Below are 26498 nucleotides of genomic sequence, written 5' to 3' on the forward strand. Positions count from 1 at the left end.
GAAAGTTCTAATAGTTCTTACAACATGACATAATGGCAGAAACTTTTCTGTAACTAGAGAAGCACTGATTGACATTTTGAGATATTTTGAGACATACCACAGATATGAAATAGCAAAGAAAGCATTTAATAAGATAACATTTTATTGAGTAAATGTGAATACAAATGTAATATACGATCATAAAGGTTCATTATTTGTGCTGTTTGAATTTTAAAGACATGAGCAGAGAGTTGGAATTTTTATTGCCTTCCTAAGGCTGTAATATTGAACCTGCCCCTGTTACTAATAGTAGATATTTTACAAATCCTATTTCATTATGATCATGATGCTGATAAATGCTATTTCAATTTTGAGCCTGTGTAGCTTGAGGAGAGTGGAAGATCAAACCTCAGAATCATCTAAAAACCATGAAGAAATTTAGGCTCATTGTATAAGGAAGATCATTACAGGAATTTAATGCTTGTAGCATAATAACAAAATATCTTTAAAAATAAGTTATGAGAAATGCTGTTGTGATGATGCATCCATAGTAAGTAGTCTTCCTTTATTACCAACATTTAACCTAAGGATGACAGGGATTTGAGATTTGAGAAAGCAATTGGGCAAAAAGTACTGTTTTAGGATATAATTGCAATGAAAAAGAAAAACGATGGAAAGGGCCTAGATTAGTGTTGTGGCTGCTAGGGTGGAGAGAAGAAATGCTTGTGGGGATTTGTTTTTAAGTTTAAATGATAGAATTTAATGATTGATTGGCATAAAGTTTGAGGAATAGGGCCTAATAACTTCATTTCTGAGAACTTAGCCCAAGGAAATAATTGAATGAGGAAACGGAGTGGGATCATAATACTCAGGAGCCTGGCAGGTAACAATGAATAAAGCGAGAGGACTGGGGAGGGAGGAACTAAAGAGTCCTGTTTGAAGGACATGCTGTTTCCAGCATGAGCCTGTGTGTCGTGTGGGAATGGGGGACCCACTGTTGTCAAATCCAGATTCTTCAGAAGAATCTAGTAACTTGGATTTTATAAAAGTCTTAATTTTTAAAAATGTAGACAATTTATTGTTTTTAACGGCACTATGGCCAAACAAAACACATCAGTAGGTTAAATTGGTCTGCCAGTTTGTGAACTCGGGCTTATATACATGAATGAATGTGTTTACTGCAGTGTTACTTATTAGAGTAAGAATTTTGAAATAACCTAAATGTCAAATAATATGTTTAAGCAAATAATCTATTTAATTGAATATTATAATTATTCAAAATGCTGATGAAGACATGGGGAAATGTTGAAAGCATAATGCTAAGTGAATAAAGCAGAACCCAAAGTGTATGTGAATGCTGATTACATCCTTGTAGCAGTTTGACTTTAGTTACCGAATTCGGTAGATTGATCAATCAGTAGATAGAAATTAGAGTCAACAGTTGTTTCAAAGTACTAGAAATATTCATACATTTTTTCTTGTTATAATTCTTTTGATATTGCTATACTATTTTATTAAAAATGGAGATATAATTTTGGCAAGCTTACCAGTCTGTAGTTCATATTTATGTATTATTTTAACATCTTAGAATGCCTAAAGGCCTTGGGCTATATGGAGCGTGCTGCCGAAAGCTATGGCAAAGTGGTTGATCTGGCCCCCCTCCATCTGGATGCAAGAATTTCACTGTCCACCCTGCAGCAGCAACTGGGCCGTCCTGAGAAAGCTCTGGAAGCTCTGGAACCAATGTATGATCCAGATACTTTAGCGCAAGATGCAAACGCTGCGCAGCAGGTGGGCCATGGAACATAGAAGAAGTTTTTCATGGTGGATTATAGTTTAGAACTTTCTCCTCAGTTAAAGATGTCTCTACAACTTATACCAGAAGTTTTATTTCAGTGAATTAAATTCAGTGTATTTAAAAAATGATTTTGAGTCTTAAGTTTCAGCCACTCATAAGACATTATAAATTATAGTTTCTAAAAGATTAGAGCTTAATTATAGTGAAAGTTCATAAAGCAAACGTTGTTAAACTTTGGTTTCTAAGACAAAACAACTTAAAGCAAAGGAATCTTGTCACACTAATTATCATGTTCTTATTTATTTAGGAACTGAAGTTACTGCTTCATCGTTCTACTCTATTGTTTTCACAAGGCAAAATGTATGGTTATGTGGATACCCTGCTTACCATGTTAGCCATGCTTTTAAAGGTGGGTAATGGTCTTGTATATTAGCCTTGTTGACTTTTTAAATGGTTAGAATTTTATTTAAATAAAGATTATAGCTATTTTATAACTTTGTTTCACTCTATTAAACTCAAACTTTTATTTATTTTTTAATCCTCACCCAAGGATATTTTTTCCATTGCTTTTCAGAGAATGGAAAACGGGAGAGAGGGGGAGAGGGAGAGAAATATTAACGTGAAAGAGACACACCAACTGGTTGCCTCCTGCACACGCCCCGACCCGGGGGCAGGGAGCGAACCTGCAGCCCAGGGGTGCGCCCTTGACGGGTAATCCAACCTGCTACCCTTCCGTGCACGGGCACACGCTCTAACCACTGAGCACATTGGCCAGGGCTAAACTCAGACTTAAAAGTGAGAGTTAGATAGAGACAAAAGACCTAGAGATTATGTAATGGAAGTATAAACTTGCATGAAAGCATAAACTTGCATGAAAGTATAAGCTTGACTGTAGATTAAGTGAAAAAAATCTGTGCCAGTACGTATTTAGAAAAATGAGAACGACAGTATTGTCAGTTATTGGCCCCGTAGACACTATGTGCCAAAATTGTTCACTTTGCAAAAATGTTCTGCAGGTTATAAGATCCTTTCTGAGTTTAGCTTTTTTGCAGGGAGGTAGTTATGTGGGTGTTAATATATGTTATAACATTGATGCGAATTGTTTTCTGTGGATAACATGCCCCAAGTTCCTTTGGTGAGAAAAATGTCTATTCAGTCCTTTTTAGGTGTTTATATCCACAATAATTTAGTTTCCTTTTTCCTTACTTAAGAATCTTTCAGGCACACCTATGGTACTTGTGACCCATAAATTTTCTTTAAAAAATTTTCTAACTAAAAAAATGCCAAATTATCTTTAATTCAGGTAGCAATGAATAGAGCCCAAGTCTGTCTGATATCCAGTTCCAAATCTGGAGAGAGGCACCTCTACCTTATTAAAGTGTCAAGAGACAAAATATCAGACAACAATGACCAGGAGACCTCAAATTGTGATACAAAAGGTAATTACTTTTCATTTGCTTTATTACATAAAACTTGGCTGAGTTGAAGACTCATGAAGTAACACCTGACAGTAATCATCTAACGGAAAATAGCCCTTTTCAAGTAAAATGAAATTTTCTAATTGAAATCCTTTAAGTATAATAGACTCATTTGGTGTTTAAAGAAAAAGGCCATATGTAAATAATTTTAAAAAATTAAAAGGAGAACCTCTGCTTAGTTTTTCTGAAAAATAAAATAAAACTTAATTTTGACTTTAAGAAGAAAATCTACCTTATATTAAGAAATGTGTGAAGATTAGATCACAGTGCAGATTACTGTGTTTGTCCAGTCACTTAATTACATATATCCCATTCTGTGTTAAATTCATTTTTGACAAATGTAGCAGTAGTCATAGAAACTCTGAAAATAAGTTGCTCTGACCCAGTCTCAAATAATACAACTTTAAAAGGCACCTATTTTTAGCTGTGAAAGTATCAAATATGCTTAGGTGAGGTTATTACTTAGAGAACTTTGGAAAAGACCTAGGCTATAAACTGGAGGTATCTGGCAGAAAAGTATTCATTGTTAATTCATTCAGCAGACATGTATTAAGTCATTGTTACCGGCATGGCAGTGTGCAGCAGACGGGTTTAGAATCCAGATGAGCCGAATCTGCTAGCGCCACGGAAGGAGATAAGTAAACATGGCGAGCCAGGAAAGGAGTGAGGCGGCCGCTCCTCATCCCGCTCAGAGTCCTGCCGTCCAGTTTATTGACTCTGAGCTCATGTATTTGCGCTATGTTTCCTTAAGTTATATTTTTCTCTATGCCTGATCCTGCCTGTTTTCTCTGTCAGTAATTCCTCACTTCATGTCCCTTGTTGATATTTCTTAGGCTCATAAGGTTTTTGTTGTTTTGCTGTGTTAGTGAATTTTGTTATGGTGGGATCACATTACACCCAGATAAGATGAGCTGGGCCTCTCTGTGTTCCATACATCTTTGTTCTCTGATTTTCTTCACTTACCATTTTCTCGTAGACATGTTCTGATGTTGCTCTGTTCTCTTTGTAGCGATTATATTTAAAGAATGTGTGGTATTCCATTGATGAGCAGTGTCATGATTTATTTACCCTCATTATTTTTTGATGTATGGTTGTTTCTGATAATTTTCTTTTATAAATAATACTATATTGAGAGTCTTCATATCTATAGATGTATTTATATTTTTGACTAATTGTTTAGGATAGATTCCCAGAAGGAGAATTACTAGGTTAAAGACTAAACGTTTTATGGCTTTTGATACTTCTCAAGGGTTATGAAAGGGGGACGTCTTACAGACAAGTAAGGGAGTGAAGATTGTTGAAGGAAAAGAGAAATTTTGAGACCAAAAAAAAATTGAGACAACAAAAAGGTCAAGGACAATCTGAATCTCAGTATGAATTTGAAGTCCTTTGCTGAGCAAACATTTGAATGCCTTGTGTGTACAGAATCTCGTATCTGACCTCAGTCATGGAAAGCACACTCATCCTGCCTGGGGGACCATATATCCTAACTAGCATTGAGAAACACAGATGAGGAGCTGGACTTTGTAGAGAACAAATCGGAAGTGAGAATTACCTGAGATTGCAGATTTTTAGATAGGTAGAGCAGAAGGGGGTGGTGTAGGAGGATCATAAACATCATTGTCAGAAGATTGTTGGCAAGAATTTAGGCCCATTGGACCATGATTATTAAATTTCACCTTAAAACCAATCATGCATTTTTTTTCTAATACTGCTATTTCTGGAAATACAGTATCCTAACTGATTTTCATTGGTCTCATTTTAGCAATATTTGCTGTACTCACGAGTGTCATGACAAAAGATGAGTGGTGGAACCTTCTGTTGAAAGCCATATACTCCTTATGTGACCTGTCCCGATTTCAGGAGGCTGAGTTACTTGTGGATTCTGCATTGGAATATTGTCCATTTTATGATGACAGACAAAAACGCAAAGAACTAGAATATTTTGGTCTCTCTGCTGCAATTCTGGACAAAAATTTCAGAAAGGCATACAACTATATCAGGTGACTTTCCAATAACATTTAAACTAGATTCTTTGATAGAGTATGCATATTTACTTCAGTTAGTCTCTCATGCTCAAGAATTAATACGCTGTTTTAGTTTAGCTCTCCTGTTGCTCACTGGGTAATTCAGTTCATTGGTGAGTCTGAGGCAGTGTATGGGAGCATGCACTCTCATATACTTAACCTCTTGTGCCCTAGTCTCCCTGTTTATAAAAGACTTCAGAATACTGCCACTTCATAGGATTATTTTGAGGATTAAATGAGTTGTATATGAATAAAGTCTTAACAATGCCTGGCTCACATTATTATTATTCAGTATTCATTGTACTGCAGCTGTAGTGTGAAGGGAGATTAAAAGTGAAACTTAAGTCACTTGGTTCTGTTTTTTGGTTTAAAAGTTTTGTTAAAAAGCAGAAACAAGATGTAGAAATACTAACTTAAGAATTATTTTATGAGAATATCTTTCAGTGTGTAAAAGATTTTGCTTAAATAAATTGCAGCAATCCGCCCTTTTTGAGAGTGGTACATTTCATTGTTGGTGAGACAGCAGTGAAGGGATTAATTCTTAGAAACCAGAGAGATTTTCTTTTCACATTATTTTTTTACCCTCACCTTCTTCCTTCAATTTTAGGATAATGGTAATGGAGAATGTCAATAAACCCCACCTCTGGAACATGTTCAATCAAGTTACCATGCACTCTCAGGATGTGCGACATCATCGCTTCTGTCTCCGCTTAATGCTGAAAAACCCAGATAACCATGCCCTGTGTGTCTTAAACGGGCACAATGCATTCGTATCTGGCAGTTTTAAACATGCCCTTGGTAAGTGTCCTGGCACTTGACTTTGTCGAGTGTGGATGTTGTGGTGGCTGACAGCCCGGCCTCTGGAGTGGAGATTCCTGGGTTCAAACAGCAGTTCCAGCTGCAAATTATCCTCTCTCCCTCTGCCGCCCTGTATCTCTGAAATGGAGAGAATAATTGGACCTATCTTGGAGATTGTTGTGAAAATTAAATGAGTTAATATAAAGTACTTAACACAGTGCATGGCACATATAGTCAGTGCCTGTGTTAGCAAGAATGATAATAATATTAATATGTCTTTCTCTTATGAAGCTTTGGTTTCAAAGTGAAGTCTTATAATTTATTTTAAAGGTCAACCATTCTCTCTACTTGAGCTAATTTTTTTAAAGTGATTTTCATTAATTATGGATGTTTTGCTACCTGATTTTAATTTGCTACAGTACAAAAAAGGATTTAAGATTTGCTGATAGTTTATTCCTTTAGGAGAAAAGTCTTTATATCAAGCTTTATTTACATAGTGCTTACTAATGGTAATTAAACTTAGTGAAAATTCATTAATCATGTGCAACAAAGTTCTGTAGTAAGGCATCAGAAGAAAGCAAGTAGGAAAAGATCTAACCAAATGTTTAAAATTAAAATGAGGCACGTGTCTCCTGCTGCCTAAAAGCTAGCGCTGCCGAGTACGCTTCTGAATAAACTAGGTATGGCTGGTATTCGGCCAGTAACCTTGAGCAGCATCAGATGTTGAAACTCTCTTCCACTGTGTGTGCTTTGGAAATTGTTAGTTTTATATTAGTTAAATATAAAATAGAGATTTTTATTTTTCTCAGTTTAGAAACTTACAGAAGGTAAAAATAGAAAGCCCAAATGTCAGTCTGCCCTCTATGCTACTAAAGAGATTTTGTGGTGCCATTCCTTCTGGACTAGAAGCCGAGAGGAATAGAAGTTTATATATATATATATATACATGATAAATTATATATCCTTTTGTAAGAAAAATTTGCGTAAATTTCCCCGTCTCATATCAGTAAGCTTTTGACATGAGATGATTGTATATGTAGAATACATGGAATTCACAAAAACCCCAAATCTGTATTACTCGATACATTTAGCTTTTCTAAGGAAAAATAAAGTAGTTGCTACATTTAGAAAAACAACACTCATTATCTAAAAAACAAAACAAAACTATTTTTCTTTTTTTTCACTACCATGATCCACTACATTTGATTTTTTAAAACAGACCAATTAATTTTACAAAGAATTCATCAAAAGACACATTCCTCCATTGCTTTTTGAATAGATTTAAGGTCATAAGATAGTTTTATGATCACAATTGATAAACTGCTCATTTTGGAAGTATAACTCTACTTGGAAATGTCTAGTTGTGTCTAAAAGAAGGTTGTTTTTGGTTACTCATGTTTAATCTTCAGGGTCAGGATACATTCATGGCTAACTCCTAATTTTGTTATGTTATATACTATTTTTAAATTGAAATTTACATCTGGTTGATATTTTAGAATACACCTTGCATATGTTAACTATCATTAATGTTTGTTTCGCCTTAAAGTGTATTAGAATAAGTGTTGAGGAAATAAGGAATTGTGTTCTTGAAACACCATCTGATATCACTGCTTATTTTTCAGGCCAGTATGTGCAAGCCTTTCGCACCCATCCCCACGAGCCTCTCTATAGCCTCTGTATAGGCCTCACCTTTATTCACATGGCATCGCAGAAGTACGTGTTAAGGCGACATGCTCTTATTGTGCAGGTAATTAATTTGGATATCTCATTACATGATTGTATATTCTTTAAAAATGAATATACTTAATGTGTTTGCTATCCCACTGCTTATGCCCTGGCCGGGTGGCTTGGTGGTTGTCCCATGCACCAAAAGTTTGCTGGTTTGATTCCTGGTCAGGGTACTTACCTAGCTTGCAAGTTCCATCCCCAGTTTGGGAGCGTACGAGAAGCAACCAATCGATGTTTCTCTCTCTCACTCTTTCTGTCCCTTACTCTCTTTCTCTAAATATCAATAAAAACATATCCTTGGGTGAGGATTTAAAAAAAAAAGTAGTACCTGCTTAGTACATGTGTTGGGAATCCCCAATGACTGCCCCTCTGTTTAGCACTCATGGACTCAACACCCACAGGTACTCCTGACTCAGACTTAGCAGCCATGTAGAAGAGTGCACAGCTAGATCCTGAGGGAAGGCGATACAGGCGAAATCTGGGGAGCTCTGGGCAGGCTTCCTTCTACTCCGGAACCCCTACGCCCTCCAGCTTCCTAGGTCCTAAAGGTTGATATGTTTTAAATTAGTTTCTTAAAATATACACACACACACAATAATGTATAAATATGTGACTGTGTGACTGTTTTCTTACGTCATCACCAACAAATTGTTCTTTTAAAGTTTGTTATGACAATTTGGAATTACGTTTTTGTTTTCTTGTTTACTTTTTTGTAGTTTGTCTTCTCTAATAAGAACATACAGCCCAAGACCAGAGATCTTGTCTGTCTTGTTCAGCATTGTGTGTGTAACACTTTTGTTTTTATGACTGCACTTTTTATGTGACTATGTATGATGCCTGTATAGACATGTTTTTAAGTAGTTACAGAAGGAAAGAAAGTGTTGGATTGAGTTGGGTAGCAGGATTTAGTAAAGGATTTTTTTGGTTTGTTTTAAAAAATAAAATGGTTAAAAGAATGCCTAAACTAAAATGATGATAATTATTAAAACTGGGTATTGGGGTTCATAATATTCTTTTTACTTTTATATATTTGACAACTGCCATAATGAAAAAGTAAAAAAAACACACAAAACCTTAATTTCTCCTTTTGAGGTATTTATTTATAATAATTTGCCTATGTCTTCCTCTAAGCATTTGCTTTATTAGTGGATACTTTTGCTGTATTAAGCAATGTAGGGTTGTTTATAAATTAAATAAATATGTAGTGAACACCAATTGTTCCAGGAACTTTGGATAGAGCAGTGAGTGAGCACAAAGGCAGAATTCCTTGTCCTCATGAAGCTTATAAAGTTGATAGGTAACAATTGATAGGAAAATTTTATGGATTAACTCATTAGTAAGTAGTTAAATTATGTAGCTTTTAGGCTGGGTAGGATAAAAATTTATGTATAGCAGGCCCTTGAATGATGTTTTGTTCAGTGTCATTTCATTATAATGCTGATGAGATGCTGTGGGAACTAACTTGGGTTTACATCTTTTAGCCTGTGGTAAAACTGGTTTTGTTATCTGTCATTTTGCTTAAAGTTGCAGAACATTAAGTGAGGAGTTACTGTTCTTCAGAGTAATTTGGAAACTAAATTTCAAATCACCTGTACAGTTAAATAGTAGGTTTTAAATGGGAGGGAGATGGGAGTTTGTTGTACTAATCTCTCTTATGTAGGCTGAATGTTTTCCAATGGGAAAAAATTTTAAAGAGCAAGTTTTATTATAAACAGCCTGATTCTTAAATTGTTTTAATTTCTCATAAATCTACTTCTTCATGCTACAGGACTGTAGTTTCCCTTTGTCCTACTAAACATAACTAATTTCATATTTATTAGTATCTTTCCTACCCTTATATACATACTATAAGAGTAAAAATCTTTCATGTTTCCTTATACCTTTATTTAATATTATATAGACAGTATATACCTGGGCCCTTTGGTGACTGATGTGATAAAAGTGTTTGAAATGTAACATAGTTAATGTAAAAAACCCATTTCTATTTCAGTGTTTTTGTCATTTTTTTGGTAGTGTTTATATTTGATTATTAATAGTCTCAGAAATAAAGTGTATCCCACGTTACCTGGTTTTAAAATCACTAAATACTTGAATAGTCTTTCAATTAGTTGTTAAGGACATTATCCTCCTAAACTTGTTAAAAATTTCTTAAAATGTAGTGGGTAGTTTTTTTTTAATTGCATTAGAAGATCTACAGGTTCATTTGGGCTGCAGTGCTTCATCTGGTGTTACTGTTCCTTCTTTCTCAGATTTTTACCTTTAAATTTTTCATTTTAAAATATGAAGAGTTGGTATTTCTCCGAGATTAACAGTTTGCCTTGTATTACTTAACATAGGGTCACGTTTTTCAGTGGAGTAGAGGTCGTATTCACATGGGTTTATTATGCAAAGCATGATGTGTTTATTGAACATAATTATTCTTGTCCCTAAAATGCATTAATTCTAAAAAGTTCATTAATTTTTATTATTTATTTACTCATGAAGGAACATTTGTGACCATTTATTATATAGTAGATCACCCAGGGAACAGCTGCATTTTAAATTCTGTCCTCACAAACTAGTTGATTTACTCTTAATTCTCAGTAATACATTTATTTAGTAACTTCATAGGACACTTGCACTTCCGCAGTTTGTAACTTTCTGTGGATGGTAGAAGTTGCAGTTGCATTAAAGGGAAGAGGTGCCTGCATCATTACAGCTGTGCTCTAATAATTACTTTCTCCATAAAGCCTTTGAGTCAGAGCTTTCAGGGGGAAAAAACACACCCAAGTTATAAAGGGCTCAGATTTTGTATTCCGCTCAAACTTTTAGACATGTATTTCAGATCAGGAGTTTAAAAGTTTACTGGCCTCTAATGCCACAAAAAAACCCCACATATATCCTGTGTTTTTATGGACTATAGATCTTTGACAGCTAGTTGTAACATTTGTCTTTGTTTTCTATGAATATCTCTATCCTTAGTTTTTTAAAAAAATCTTTTCTTTCCACCTTCAGAAGAGGTCCTGACACACTGTGATATGACACCACAGTGTAGACCTGTGTTCTTTTTGGGCGCAACTGTGTCTTTTTTTAATATTTGTATTCCCAGCACCTGGCACATATAGTGGTTCTTACTTGTCGAATGAGTGAAATATTGAATTATTTGTCTTTTTATTTTTGGTAGGGCTTTTCCTTTCTTAATAGATACCTCAGTCTACGTGGGCCTTGCCAGGAATCGTTCTACAATTTAGGTCGTGGCCTTCACCAACTGGGCCTGAGTCACCTTGCAATCCATTATTATCAGAAGGCCCTGGAGCTCCCTCCACTGGTGGTAGAGGTATTGTATGATTTACTTCAGAAATTGGGGAGCCATTTCATTTCATACGTAGATAATTGCATGAGGTAGGAGGTTCTCAGTGAGTCTCGAGGTAGGGGAGAGTGGTGTTCACCAGACTAACACAGGTTCAGAATTAGTGCCAGTGCTGGGTCTTAGGCCACTCAGCAAACGTCCCGGGGTACACCAAGTCTAGCTGCCAGCCGCTGGGCGCTCGCAGACCTTTGTGGTGGTGCCGGGTCTCAGTGAGTTGTCCAGGTGAGGCCAGCAGAGTTTATCAGGCCCAAACAGTCAAGAGGTGGCCGTGTGAGGGCTGTGCACCAGCGTGCGAGGGAAAAATGCCCCCCTCCTAGGGCCACACAACTCAGTCTGTCCCACTCTGCCAGGAGCCCAGTCTTGGCAGGGTGGGGCCCTTGGGAGTTGGGAGAGGTGGAGATGCTGATCAGGCTTGGGGGAAGGTGGGGAGTATGCCCCCACTCCAGAGCCACACCCTCAGTCTGTCCCAGATTCTGCAAGCCACCAAGGGTCCAGAGGGTGGGACTAGCAGATCTACCAGGAAGGGGAGGCACCAGTCAGATTCATAGGAAAGTGGGGGAAATGTCTCCCACCTCAAAGCCATACAGCTCAGTCACTGACACCCTTAGTCTGCCCAGACATCTGCACCTTGATCCAGGCAGCTGACTCTGTAGCAGGGCATGAGCTCCTCAGTGTAGGGGTAGGGTGCCCCCACAGTGGGGGGCTGTTGCTTTCCCCCAGGCTGACACTGCAGAGGGGAGTGCTCCACCCAAGAAAGATGATGTCTTTTATGGTTTCATTGTTTAGCTCTTAAATCCTTAATTCATGTGGAGTTTATTCTGCTGTGGCTTGTGAGTGAGACCTTTTTTTTTAACTTACTGGTTAGATATTTTAAAATATTTGATGATTCAGTTACTATAATGATTAACTGAATTAGCATTATCTGATAAAAATTTAAATCTAAGGTAGATGCATAATTTTATAATTTTTTTTTAGTATTGTGAATTTTAATGGCTTTTGAACACCTAGGAAACTGTTATTTACCATAAAATTGTCCGGGTGTCAGTTTGAAATGTAACTCATTCATGCTTTCTCCCCCTAGGGTATAGAAGTTGACCAGGTAGACTTACGAAGAGATATTGCGTACAACTTGTCTCTCATTTATCAGAGCAGTGGGAATATTAGAATGGCCCAGAAGCTTCTGTATACCTACTGTTCTGTGTGAGGCACCTCAGCCGGGAAAGGGGTATTGGTAGCTGCTGTGCGCGGATCTGTATTTTCTGTCTCAAGGCTTATTATTAACCCCAAGATAGTAATGATAATTTTAGAATTATTTAACATGTGTTTTGTATTAACATATCATAATGATCTTTTGGTAGATATGTAAAAATGATCATTTCTAAAAGAATTTGTATATTATTCTGTCATTTTCCTTTAGCATTTTTTTAGTACAATTGTCCCCAAAGCTGAAATGGACTGAAGTAACCTTTGAGTTGCCTTGGAATTGAAAACACTAACTTTTCACTCATACTGTTTATTCAGCTGTGCATGTGTTAAATACCTTCTCTCTACCAGGCACTGTGACAGGTGCTTGGAATACAGAGTGAGACAGATGTGACCCTCAATACAATTCCTTAAACACAGAACTTGAGCATGTTTATTTGAAAGAAATGTTTGTTACATTTCTACATACACGTTGTCATTGTCAGTCATTCATTTCTTAGTGCCCTGTTACTATGGCAAAAGAGGTTGCTTATTAAAGGAAAGACAAATTGGGAATTTTTCTGATGTCAACACAATTATGTAATTCACTTATCTGTAACAAAATTATTTAAAATGGTTAAGTGGTAGGAAGATGGATAATTGAGTTAATTTTTTCTTTTCATCTGTGTCTATCTTAGCTACATAGACTGAGACCTGGGAGGCTGGGCTTAATTCAGAACATTGTGTTCCGAGGCAAATTAAAAAAATGTATTACTAGTGTTTGACAATAGCTTTCTGACAAAAAAAAAAGAAAAAGAAATGAGAGAACGATGTTCATTAATGGAACCTGGTTTTCATTTCAAGATTACTCGGGATGTAGGAAGGCTGGTAATTGTATATGTGGAATAAAGTGTTGTTGATAAAATAAAAAAAGAAATAGATGAAAACCTTTATCTTATCTCAAATATTGTATGTTCTTGAATCTAAGATAATAATGCCTGTTAGATATACTATTGGTTTAAAACAGCATTTCAGAGTTTCTTTTTAGGGGAAAATAAATGCTGTAAATATGCATGTGGATTGTAAAACCTAGTCCAATTGTGGGAGGAAGTAAGTATGAGACAGGATCAAAAAAATAGAGTGGGGGCTTTTTAGGGATTCTTACCACTGTTTACACTGTGTACATAACTTTGTGGTTGAGAAGCAGGATTTGTATGTAATAAGTAAATTTATTGTCCCTCTGGCTATATGTGTGTATGTATATGTATATATAATTTAAATAAAGTTTATTTTTATAATTAAAGTGAATTATTTCATATGCTTATATAATCATTATAATCTCCATCTTACGTATGAGATTAAGCAGCGTGTTCACGATCACTAGCAAACCACTCCTTACTCAGAGATGTTCCTGCAGAGGAACACACTTCAGCACAGGGTAACGACATAAAAATTTGTGCCTAAGTTTTATTTTAGAAAGAGAAAGGAGGCTTCCAGGCCCTTAACCTATTAAAAGCCTCTGTAGAAAACATCTTTTGGGGCGTCACTTTAAAAACTGATACTTTCTTACCCGTCCTTACCTCCGCCTTGGACGGGGTCCTGACAGCCCCTCCACAGAATGAGCTTCTTTTCCACTGGTCACTGTTGGCTCAGCAAGAGCCTGCTCCTGAACCAGTCGGAGCCAGTCAAGAGTTTCCTCCCTCCTTCCCTGGGGATTTTAAAATTGAGGTAGAGCCTTAATGTGGGGCTGAAACTTCATTTTCTGTTTTTCCTGTGGGCCAACTAGCAGTTAACCCATTGTGTTGAGAAAGAAAAAGGGCCTAGACATTAAGAGCAGAGTCGAGAAACAGCAAGAGCACATTTTCCAGTTTTCATTCCTGTCCTTTCTAAGGCTGCATTTTTACCCTTAGATTCTTCCTATAAGATATCCCCAATTCTATAATAAATTCCACTTTAAAGTTTACGCTAGCTTGAGATTTTCTGTTATTTGCACCAAAAAAAGTCCCTTATCCCATTTTTCTTTTCATTTAGCAATGATGCATTTCAGCTGTTTTCATAAGGAAGGGCACAAGTGAATTCTTCATTCGATTCTCTAAGATAACTGTCCTTCCAAGAGATTCTCTGTTGAAAATAAGCCAGCATGCGGCGGGGCTCCCCAGGAAGCAGGTATGGGGGGCGCTGGTGAGTAGCACTTGTGAGGAGAAGCAAAGCAGGCTTGGGCGTTTGAGGAAACCCTCTGAGGTGACAGATTCATACAAGCAAGCGGGTGTGGGGGGGCACTCAAAGGGAACAGATCTAATGCAGAAAGAAAAATAGTGTAATTAATAGCCCCAGATGAGGGAATATTGTATACATAAAGAGAATGCTGTAAAAGAATGCTCAAGCCCGGGCCAGTTTGGCCCACGGACTGAAGGGTCTCAGGTTCGATTCCGGTCAAGGGCACGAACGTCGGTTGCAGGTTGGATCCCCGGCCCCGGTCCGGGTGTGTGAGGGAAGCAACAATTGATGTGTCTCTCTCACATCAATGTTTCTCTCCCCTTCCACTCTCTCTGAAAAGCAATGGGAAAAATATCCTCAGGTGATGATTTAAAAAAAAGAATGCTCAAAGAATAAGAATTTTATGAAATTAAAAATGTGACCTCCAAAATTAATTCAATGAAAGGGTTGCAGGAAATAGAATTTTAAAAAGACAAAATGGAACATTGAAAAGATGAGAAAATTTCAGCTGAGAAAATGAAAGGTTACAAAACAGTCTACAAGTTCTTTGTGGCACCATATCTTATAAATTCATTTATACTTCAAGGTAATTTGATTGCTTGGTTATAAATAATACCACCGAGAGGAGCAAACTCCTGCAATGATTTTTATATGCAGTAGATGGCAGTGCATTTTTATAAATTTAGAATTGTACTCCATCTAATACAGTTATGCCAGCTTTTAACATTTTCCAAAAAATTAAGCTTAATTTTGGGAGGGATTAACTTTTTACTGGGCTTCATATGAGTGAGGCATGGCACTGTACCCTCTCCCTTCCAGGTACTCCTCTAATCTGACCGAGGAAGGAAGAGAAACATCGAAACTTGGACCACTTGTTTGTGGTGGTGTGTTGTGGTTTTTTTTTAAGTAAGCCTAACAGAAGCTCTGGCCGGGTAGCTCAGTTGGTTATAGCATCCTCCCGAATGCCAAGGTTGTGGGTTTGGTTTGATCCCCAGTCTGGGCACATACAAGAATCAACCAATGAATGCATAAATTAGTGGAATAACAAATCAATGTCTCTTTCCTTCTCTCTAAAATCAATTTAAAAAATTAAAATAAGCAAAACAATAAGAAATGGGGCTCAGAAAAGGAGAGCAAACGCAGGCCACGTGTGCTGCCTCTCAGGACTACATGAACAGAGCACCAGCAGCTTCCAAACACAGGGCAGGTGTAACCTATTTTTCATTTGGATAGAAAAAAAATCTGGGGAATCCTCTTTTGCGCAAAATCATACATAAAAAGCTCTGTTTCTCTGCACTGGTCTCCCATCAGCAATGAAAGGACAGCTGGAGCCCTAATGTGTTTCTTGCCCCCCCCTTTTTTTGTGTCCCTGATCAAACAGGTTAGCAGATATCAAGGTAACCACATCACGCTCCAAAAGTTTCTAATCCCACCCCTTAGATCATACCTGAAATGTACCCTGTTTGTGGGCTCAAGGTAAGCAAGCTGAGGTTAGGGTGGAAATGAGCAGGCCCCTTGGCATTTTAATAAAGACATTCAGGTGTTGAGATTCAGAAACGGGAGTTCAAGCAGGGAAAGGGAGAGGCCAATAAACTGGGAGGAAAGAGGCCAACACACAGGCAGGTCTGGCCCCGCGACTCGCAGCCGCGTGAGGGGGCGAGGCCGGTCCTGCCGGGCGCTCCTGTTCCCTCTGCGGACAGCGGGCCGACTCTGGCCCCCGGTTCCGGGGCCGGCGGGTCTGCGCGCAGCCCGACGGGCGCGTCCTGGGTGAGCACACCCACACCCTGCACTCAGTCCGGAGAGGTCATTTTTCTAAGGACGTGCTTCGCGGTGTGAGGTCGGTCCCGCTCGGACAGATGCTTGGGAAGCTGTGCTGCGCGCGAGGCGCGGGGCCGCATCTCCCCGCAGGCGCCCCTCGCGCGGGCCGGCCGCTAGGGGGCGCGGCGCGCCCGGAGCTGCCGGGCCAAGGCTGCGGCTGGGGGCGGGGATGGCTCGCGGAGCCCGGGGAGCCCGCGCCCCCGAGCCGCCCGTGCGCCCTGCGCGCGGCGTGGTTCTGTCCGTGCGCCCCCGTGGAAGCGCTGCGAGGCACCACCTCCCGGGAGTCCTCCAGACGCGCAGAGCCAGCTCTGGGGTGAGTGACAGACAATTCACACCGGCCATTCCCGGAGAATATCAGAGCCTGGGAACATCCTGGTAACCCCGGGGTGCTCCGCGAGAGGGTGTCCCCCCCCGCCCCCCGCTTGCTTTCCCTCCCCCCTCTTCCTAGGCGGTCTTCGGGGCCGCGTGTCCTGCGCGCGGTGGGAGCGGGCCTGGGCCGCGGCGTCCTCCCAGGTGCCCGCCGTGCGGGGACCCCGCTTCCCGGGCCCACGCCGAGCCTGGCGGGCCCCCCAACGGACAGGTGGAAAATGCTGTTGGATTTGCCTACTAGCTGGTTGAAACCTATCCTCTCATATGTTTATTAAACTTTTGGATTTTTTTTTTCTTCTCTGAATTGCTTTTGTCATATCTTTTGCCCATTTTTTTTTTTAGTGTGCCCTATTTTTCTTAATTGTAGGCATTCTTTATTTAATCTGGATTTAGGCCTTTGGATGCTTGTTTTTGAACTTTGTTGTCTTTGTAAAACTCTAATTAAGAACTTTGATGTAATCAAAATCTTTTCCCCCCTTTGTGGCCAACATGAAGCCTCAAAAGAAAGGTGGGCTGTGGTTAGGAAAGGAAGGGAGAGCCTGGGAAGTCAAGTGCAGTTCCTAGGAAGGTCCCGGGAGAAGGCAGACAAGCCCCGCTCCACCGGGACTGAAAGTGGGGGGCCGACATCAGGCCACTGAAAGAGCCTGGGGGGGGCCTGGGGCGGGAAAAGGCATTTCTGGCGCTAAGGCGAGACTTCTCGGGGACTCAGAGGCAGAGGTGGGCTTTGAAGGATTTACAGGCCCTTTTTGAGATGTTGCAAGGATTAACAATACAGAGTGTCCGTGGCCTGTGTGCTTGGCTGCTTAAGGGCTTTCCTGCGAGCTGCTGACTTTCCTTACACACGTTTCCAGTCTCATGGTGGAGCCAGAATCCGTCTCCAGGACGAGCCAAGAACCTCTGGTGCCTGACTTTATGGCGGTGGAGGCGAGGAGTCGGCGCTGGCTCCGCAGAGCCTGCTCCAGGCAGCTGGAGGCAAAAGCCTGGTGTTCTGACTCATTCTGATGGACAGAGGGGAACGGGGCTACACCAGAGTCAGAGAGAACAATACGCGGTTCAGCTGATACATCGCCCGGAGCAGTGAGGCAGGAGTGGCCTTGAAGGTGCGGGAAGAACTGTGGACACCTGCGGAGGGGATCGGGAACCTCCAGGCCTCACCTGTTTGGGGTCACGGAGCCTCCTTTGGCAGGAGTCCTTATTACTGGTGGCAGGCTCTGCCTGTCCAAGGGCACCCTCCCTTGGCACTGGAAAGGTTCTCAGCGCTGAGGGGCTGTCAGCAAGTGGACTGGGGGCCAGGCTGAGCCAGGTAGACGCTCCCCAGCACTCACTCCCATCTTCGCTTGGATCCAGGCCAGGAAGCCCCCGTAGGCCTTTTTCTAGATGGGAGGGGTGGTGAAAAGCTAACACAGGGAGAGCCATGCCTCAGGTTACTGGTCCCAAGTAATTGTGTTTTATTAGTCATTCTATGAGTTAATACTTATAAGGTCTCTGTGGTTTGAAAACAAAAAGTTGCTTATAGTTGGTATACCCTGTGATGAGCCTATAAATTTCCAGAGGTTACTGGGTGAGAGTAGTATAGATGTGTGGCACTCGTGTGCCAGAGACCCAGGGCTCGTTGCAACAGCCCCTTGGACCCACATTGTTGGCAGTGGGCTGAGGAAGGTGTCCCACCCACGTGCTCATGTGCTGTCTGTGTGACACAGACCTCCGGGGTTCTCCAGGGCTCCGGGAGGGGTGAGGTCAGGGCATTAAAAACAGGATAGTGCTTGGCACTGCCCAGCACCCAGCCTAGAAATGGAAAGAAGGGTAATATGGAAGGTGAGGGCTAGGAAAGCCATGTTGTCTGCACCTGGGAACAGCAGAGCTCTAGAAGCGCAGACGTTGAGTGGGTGTTGGAAGAATGTGGTCAGGGACCCATGACTGGAGGTGGTGCTGTCCAGTGGAGCCGTCTGTGAGGATGTGAATGTTGGATGGTCACGATTTCCAACCTGGTGGGCACTAGCCATATGTGGCTATTGAGCCCTTGAAATGTGGCCAGTGTGACTAAGACACTGAATTTTAAATTATAATTAATTTTAATTAAAATGGGAAGAGCCATGTTGGCTGCCATATTGGAATATACAGATTTGAGGGACCAGAATAAGGAATTCTTAATTAATGGCATTATATATCTGAATTTTAAAGTCCTTATGCATTTCCTATAGTCCCCAAGAGGTGGAGTTAGATTTCCGACCAGGGCACATACAAGCAGCAACCAATGATTGCATAAGTAAGTGGAACAACAAATCAATGTTTCTCCCCCCGTCCCCCCGCCCCTCTGTCAATAAATATTTAAAAAGTATTTCCTTCCTTTTTAGGGCTGAATAACATTCCATTCTACGTTATACCAATTTTGTTTTTCCATTTATCTATCAGTGGACATTTGTGTTGTTTCCACCTTTTGGCTGTTGTGACTAAATGCTATGAACACTGCTGTGCAGGTATCCGAGTCCCTGTTTTCAATTCTTTCTGGTATACCTGGAAGTGGTGTTTTCCCCTTTAAATATATAATCTGTCTGAATAAAAAGGTTTTGTGAGGTAGGATGAGGTGGGAACCAATCTTTGTTGTGCAAAAGGCCAACTAACTAGCTTATTGTCTCAGTGGATTTATAGAATAATCCTTACCACTGCTTTAAAATGCCACCTGCAATGTCCATTCTGCTTGACCAGCACCGTGATGTCAGGCTCAGCAGGACACTTATACTCACAAGGCTACCAGGCCACACCGGGCACAGCCTCACTTCATTCTGCAGAGGACACTAACAGGAACCACAGGATGTCAGCAGCACAGCATCAGGCCAGGAGCTAGTCTTTGGCCCCCAAGTGACAGCGTAGCTATAAGGGAACAAGGTCACACAGGAACCAAGACCACCGCAGGAACCAACAGTGTCCGTAAGAGCCCATGAATGTCACTTTCAGGGCCCCACAAAGGTCACATGTGGTTACCAGGCGTCTGAACCGCACAGGGAAGCCCCGAAGCCCTGCCTCCCCCCGGTGTTAGTGTCCTCCCAGCCTAGGGGCAGTGCACTCATTAGGGGTCGCCTTACTACAGGCAGCACTGCCCGGTGCCACAGCTGACACCCTCTCAGGCTTCCAGGCAAATGATGCCGGGAGAGGGTAAACCCGAGGTCTCTTCCTCGTGGAAAGAGAGAAAGGGATTTGCTAACTCTTTATTTACACCGTCTCTATCACATACCCAATTCCAATGGTGACTATTTCTGGGCTTTCTGTCTTGTTCCATTAAATGTTTGTCTATTTTTAAGCCAGTACCAAATTATTTCAATATTGGAACTTTATAACATTTTCATTTCTAAAGGATCGGTTAGTGGAAGTGCAGTATAATTAGGGAAAGGGCTCAAATCCTAAGTGTAGGGGCCAGTGGATTACTTCAAAGTGGACACAACCCTAAAATCACCTCCCAAATCAAGAACCAGAGCATGGCCGGCCCGCCCGCGCGCGTGCTGGGGAGCCTGCCCGTGAGGTTTGGACTGGGTCGGCTTGGTTAAGCTGGTACTTCCTGCTTCCCAGAACCCCCGTGGCCCCATGTTCCAGTTGGCAGGGGAATTTGCTCTGACAGCCGTGGTTAGGTGTGGGACAAACGCAGAGGTGCTGGTTTCCATGTCACCCTTGCCCTTCTCTGCCTCCAGCTCATCGCCTTATGCCAGCTCCGCTGCCCCAAAGTAAAAAAACCTATGCATAGGGCACAGCTGCCCCCAGGCGTTCACAGCTGCCCTCAGCTCCCACCCTGGCCTGGGCACGCCCAGCGCTCCAGGCTTCCCCAAGCCCTGTGTAGGGTCAGCAGGCTGCTCTACGCAAGGACTCTGGCTCACCAGAGCGAGCAGTAAAGTCAGCTCCGTCTTTTTATGTCACATATAAAAATTTGACTGGTGGGCTCATCAACCTCTGAAAGTCTTATATTTGATATTCTCTCCAATTTCATAATTGCTCACTTGATTTAGGCCCTGACAGTAGCAGCAGCAACTACCATTACTTGAACAATTAAGCCAGGTATTGTGCCAGCTTTTACATACATTTAGTTTGGATTAGCTTATCTACCATTCAATATTGGAAATAAAAAGATAAAGCTGAATTTATGCCTTGCTGTAGCGAGGGAGAGCTGTGGTGGTCAGGCAGGGTCTCCTGGAGCACAGAGTCTTTGTACTTATTGCTTCCTTGGACATTCACACTCTCTCAGACACCTTATATAAGTGTAGGGATACTAGTCTTATTAAAGATGCACTGCTAATTACCCAGCAAAGGGTACACGTTTACAACACAGTGGTAGAGTTTTTACCATTTTCCAGGTGATTCTATTTCCAAGGATTATCTCCTGGATGCTAGGCTGGGACAGTTCACTGAAACAAAGTATCATATCATTTAGTTGCTGTATCATAAAGTCCCGCACTAAATGCTTTTTTATTTTACTGATTTCAGAGAGGAAGGGAGAGGGAGAGAGAAACATCAATGATGAGAGAGTGTCACTGATCGGCTGCCTCCTGCATGCCCCCTTCTGGGGATTGAGCCCACAACCTGGGCATGTGCCCTGACCCGGAATCGAACCGTGATCTCTTGGTTCATAGGTCGATGCTCAACCACTGAGCCATGCCAGCTGGGCCTCACTAAATTTTTGATAAAATGTACTTAGAAAAATAGGCAAGTATCATGCGACAGCAACTATTATCATACAACAAATTAATATAAATTTATTGGGTGGAAAATGGGGAAAGAAAAAGATGGGGTGCTTTTGTATTGATAATCAGAGTCCTTAAAAGGATAAACTCAGGTCCACAATGTTCAGCCCACATCGAAGACTTCATGCTCTGAAGGCTGTGGAAACATACCAGCCCTGGTTGCTGGGCTCAGGGAATCACGGCAGGGTAGCTAGAGATGAAGCTCCTCGGTCGGTCAAGGACATCACTTTCTCTCCATTTCAGGATGATACTTCTTGGGCACAAGTCTGAAATTCTGTTTATTCTCCCACCGATGTAGAATAGACTGGTTGGACATGGCGTCCTGCCTTTTATCTTGGTCCTGTTGGAAAGAAAGCACACCTAACACTGCTCAAAACTAACTGCACAGCTGAGGACCTATTTTGTCTTTATATCATTTATTCATCAAGGTAGGTGGTGCTAATCTAGACAGTCTGGGGGAGGTGGAACTTTTAAGAAAAAATTTAGTTCATTGCTTTCCTTGCAGTAGTTTAAAGAAATCTACAGATTAGTAAAGAGAATAGCTGATGAGGAGAGAACTTCTGTAATTAGAACTGCTTAAGACGGCCCTGTCTAAATGCCCTACCTCTTCCCAACATCTGCTTTCCCGGGGAAGCTGCTGCAACCGGTTTTTTGTCAGCTCAAGTTGTAGGCCATCGAACCTGCACTTAAACCAGCGGTGAGCTTCTTCTAGGTTAGCTGTTATCTGAACATAAACGTTATTAAAAGTTACAACAAACATAAGGTTTTTGTGTATTAGTTCAAGAGACTTTTTACCTACGTATTAAAAGACCCAGATTCTGACTAGAAGGTTCTTGCAATCTGTTTTCATCACACACTCGAAGTGAGATGGGAATTTCTGAATATGCAGTTAATGCACGCAGGCTGCTGCTTCTAGGCCTCTGTTAGCATCTCCCAGACAGGCACTAAGGCAGGACAGATCCAGGAGAGAGACAAGAATGAAGGTGCACGACTGCCCTGAGGATGCAAACGGTCGTTCCAACCATAATTTGAGTTTTGAATTTTATTTTCTAAGACTAAGCACTTCTCCAAAGTCCCTACACTGTAAAGGCTGGATTTTTCTATTGTGCTTTATGAAAATAGAGTGAATTATTAAAAGTGGACCAGCTTACTGCAAGTTGTATTCTTTTTATTTCCTTTATCATAAAAATATCTTATGCTTTATTTAGCTAAGCACACGTGTCCAGATTGTTTTTCAGACTTAAACAGTCCCTCTGATATGTTGTCTTTGAGGATGGACTGGAATCAGTATTCATTTACTTGACAAATATTTTCTGAGCGCTGATATATGCCTGGCACTTCTCTAAGTCTTTGGGATACTTTGGTATTTTGAAGGTAGAGCCAACAGACGTTTATTTTATGTGACGGTTGCTTCAAAACAGAACCTGTCCTCTAGAATAAGAAGTAAAATGACTGGTTTCCCCCTTTGATTACTTGCTCCATGGACAGCATTTTCATTTTCTGACTCTGTACTCTGGGAGAAGGCATGTGCCATGAGAGTGGGGGCTTTGTCTGGCTAGTTCGCCCTTTAACTCCATCACCTGTGCCTGCCGTATAGTTCGTCCTCAGTAAATGTGCTACTATGTATTGTCCTCCATTAGCCAGGTCACAGTGTAGGTGTAACATAGTGAGATAAGAAATAGAGCTCCCCTTGTTTAGCTTTTAGAAAACTACAAAGCTAAGGTATTTTCCAGGACTGTGTGTGCATTCTGATGATACTCCCACCCCCCATCCCGAACCGAACCCCACCTTTCTCCAGCACTTTTACCAGGAGTGGAGGAAAAGATGCTTGAAATGGCATTGTACATCATGTCTCCTCCTGCATGGCGAATGAGAAGGCAGCTAACATTTATTGAAACTTACTCTGGGCCATCTATCAGAATAACAGTGTCGTAGGCATTCACTTCCTGACATGGCAACTGATGAGTTAAAGTAAATGCAACTTCATAAGGGCACAGTGAGTGTCACAGTTGGCATTCAAACTCAGGTTTGTCACAGCCATAGTCCTTTCAATATACAATTTGTACAGTCCTGCTGGCATGTAATTTAACAGCTATAAAAGGGAAAAAGGGTGACCACTGATAGCAACATTGCTGTGATACCTAAGCTTAAGAATCTGTTTTCTTATCTGGGGAATGAAGGGTGGTAGCAGACTAATGATTTCAAAGATCCTTTCCAGCTCTAAAAATGTATGATTTTAAATACCTTCAAAAAGCCATTTAAAATATTAGAACAGAGAAAGCCAATTCACAAATTAATAGGGCCGACTTCACCCTTCTAGTTATGACTGAACCAAGAGTGCCCACTTTCATTAGCTCATGTCAGTCAATAATGCATTAAAACCCCACACCTGCTGCCCTTTCCTGCTTCTACTTAGAGGGAGGGGCTTGGACTTCAGGTTTCATCAGTATTTCAGCTTCTAGTATCTCTCACCAGAACATGAAATTTTAATCTAAACATGATTTCTTCTTTATAATAGAGCCTGTACTTAGTAAGTTACTGGTTCTTGCCTGATGTACTCGTGACGACTATGCTAACAAAGGATTTGATACTGACTGGTGTGTTTCAAGGTGGCTGTGTCTGAGGGCACTTGTCTGAGTCTCTGTGTCCATGCGCTGGCTTACCTGCTCTGATTCCATACTGGCTTCTTTTAGTTTATTCTCTGTTGCCTCTTTACATTTCCTCAGGTGTCTGACAGTTTCTTCCAATTCCTGAAAACATGATACAAAGATTTATACAAAGTCCCAATGTACCATATCAAACAAAGAGCTTCAGTATTTGTAATAAGTGAGCAAGCAAATCATGAAAGTAAGACTGAGCACCTTCCAACTGCAGGTGCTACCCCAATACTAGGTAAAAGCTGTTGTTTTCAGTTTAACCTGCAGTATACATATGTGTATATGATTACATATTTTGATTTTGATTTATGGATTCTCCTGAAAAAAGTGATTAACATCTCTTTCCAGAATTGGAGGGATACTTTTCATAGCAGAGAGTCTCTGTTGGAAGACAACAGCTTGGTGATCGCGTGAAGTCCCTCTTCGGTGGAATAATGTTATGCTTTCCATTAGGGTGGGAATAACTCAGGGTCCTGTAACAGCAACAGGAGTACCTGAGCTACAGGGGAGAACCAAGGGTACAAAGTTCCTGAAAACCATGAAATGCAGTTCAGAAATCTTACTTAGTACCTAGTATTTTGCATATGTGAGTTTTAGCTATTCTTTGGAAGAATGACTATCGTTTTTAGCTGTTCTATCATTTTTATTAAGTTGAAATGAAGAACATGTGCCATATCTGAAGCCACAGGCTTCTTCCTAGACACTGTGATTCTAAGAACTTAACGAAGATGAACAACCTATAAATCTGTTTTCTTCTACATAATCTAGAAAATCTCGGTGCTCTAACCTGGATGTTTGGCACATGCTCTTTGCTGATCATCTTTGAGATAAATCTTAGGAACCTCTCACCTGGCACCGGTTCTCTAGTTCCTGTCTTATTTTCCGCTCTGCCTCTAGTCGCAGCTCTTGATGTTTGTTCCGTGCTGAGGTGTCATACTGGCTCTTGGCCAACAGCTGCATCTCTTTCTGTAGGTTAGTCATTTCAGATACAAATCTCTGGATACTCAACGACTGGCAGGGCACAAAGCAAGAGACAGTTGGTGTCCAAGTTTGGGATTTTATGTGAATGGTAAACATAGAGTTTGTAGAAATTATCTACCTGTTCATAGTTTTTTTTCTGATATTGATCCTTTATTAGCTCCATTTGCCTCAATTCTGTTTCTATTTGCTGAAAGTAAATGTGGAAATAACATAGAAAGATCAGTGGAATAACTGGCTTGCTCTTTTTTAGGGTGACAGAAAGAATCCCATGAGAACCACAGTCACTAGTTCCTACTGGGCTCTCCTTCCCATCCAGCCCACTGACCCCAAAAGAGTGAAGTCCTGTCCAATCCCTGTGAAGAGACAGATGGGGAGCTAGAGCGTGACACTGGCAGCTAATGAGAAACCAAACATCTGCACAGCAGTATCTTGGCTGGAAAAAGAGAGAGTCCCCCCAAGGCAGTCTGCCCGCTTCCCGGATGTAGCTGCAGTTCTCAGGGAACACACGGGACGCTGTGCTCTGAACCATCCTCCCCGTCACCACCTCCTGCTTGGGTCTCCCTCAGACACTAAGGAAGTGAGGGGACACGGTTTCTCACAGCACCTTCATCCTGTCTACATTCTGAGCATTATTCGCCTTAGCCGACAAGTGGAGTTTAATTTGGGCCTTTTGACTCTTTATTTTCTCCTTGCTGCTGCTCAGTAGCTTCTCTAACTCTGTAAGTTTCTGCCGCAGCTCTCGGTTGGTACGGGATACTTCCACTGATCTGTAGTTGGCTTCATCAAGGGTTTTCTTCAGCTGTGGAGCACAAGGGAAAATTAGAACATTTTTACCTTCCATTTAGTAAGAAAATCATATGTTCAGCTCTCTCTCACTATAGTTTGTTCTCTTTAAACCTTTCTTTTAAAAGAGAGGGTAAGTGAGGCAGTAATAATATTGTCTGATTAAGTAGATTAGTGGAGGAACACTCTAAGTGATATTCATAATTTTTAACATTAAAGAACACTATCTTAGGACAGATAAATAATTTAAATATAAGTTCATCATTTGCTCTTTTAAGAGTGTGGCTTTGGAATCAGATCTAAGTTAAAATAGCTCACCACTTACTAGCCAAGTAATTTTGGATTAAAATTAACTTCCCTAAGACTCAGGTCATCATTGGAAAAGTGTAAGAATAGCCCTCCTCACAGGTTTAATGACAGTTAAACAAGATAAAGTACAGAAAGAATACAGAGCATGGCACGTAATAATTGCTCAGTGATCATCACTATGCTTTAAGCTTTCCTCTTCCTCTCTGTCACTTGGACTCCATGTCTGAAGAAGTGAAAATAAATTATATGGTAGTTTATATAAACATGTCAGTTACTGACTATCATTGCATGTATTTTT

General features: G+C 40.9%; 2 protein-coding genes across 3 annotated transcripts in view; one reads left to right on the forward strand and one right to left on the reverse strand.

Annotated features, from left to right (window-relative positions):
- Positions 1 to 13647, forward strand: part of GTF3C3 (general transcription factor IIIC subunit 3) — a 28944-nt gene extending 15297 nt beyond the window's left edge. The window contains 8 exon segments of the mRNA XM_016218974.2: positions 1568 to 1770; positions 2085 to 2186; positions 3081 to 3216; positions 5021 to 5258; positions 5890 to 6080; positions 7703 to 7827; positions 10972 to 11124; positions 12239 to 13647. Of these exon segments, the coding sequence (XP_016074460.2) occupies positions 1568 to 1770; positions 2085 to 2186; positions 3081 to 3216; positions 5021 to 5258; positions 5890 to 6080; positions 7703 to 7827; positions 10972 to 11124; positions 12239 to 12361 (1271 nt within the window). The 3' untranslated portion in view covers positions 12362 to 13647.
- A 7815-nt stretch (positions 13648 to 21462) lies between these two features.
- Positions 21463 to 26498, reverse strand: part of CCDC150 (coiled-coil domain containing 150) — a 48486-nt gene continuing 43450 nt past the window's right edge. The window contains exons 21-26 of one of the 2 annotated variants that reach the window (XM_016218764.2): positions 25713 to 25907; positions 25227 to 25295; positions 24977 to 25138; positions 24134 to 24220; positions 22075 to 22194; positions 21463 to 21810 (exon numbers count right to left, since the gene is read on the reverse strand). In XM_016218764.2, the coding sequence (XP_016074250.2) occupies positions 21694 to 21810; positions 22075 to 22194; positions 24134 to 24220; positions 24977 to 25138; positions 25227 to 25295; positions 25713 to 25907 (750 nt within the window). In that variant the 3' untranslated portion in view covers positions 21463 to 21693. The remainder of the gene's footprint in view (positions 21811 to 22074; positions 22195 to 24133; positions 24221 to 24976; positions 25139 to 25226; positions 25296 to 25712; positions 25908 to 26498) is intronic. The other variant, XM_087819688.1, reaches the window with a different exon arrangement.

The sequence above is a fragment of the Miniopterus natalensis genome, chromosome 8 (assembly GCF_054644295.1).
Source record: "Miniopterus natalensis isolate mMinNat1 chromosome 8, mMinNat1.hap1, whole genome shotgun sequence".
Classification (NCBI taxonomy): Eukaryota; Metazoa; Chordata; class Mammalia; order Chiroptera; family Miniopteridae; genus Miniopterus; species Miniopterus natalensis.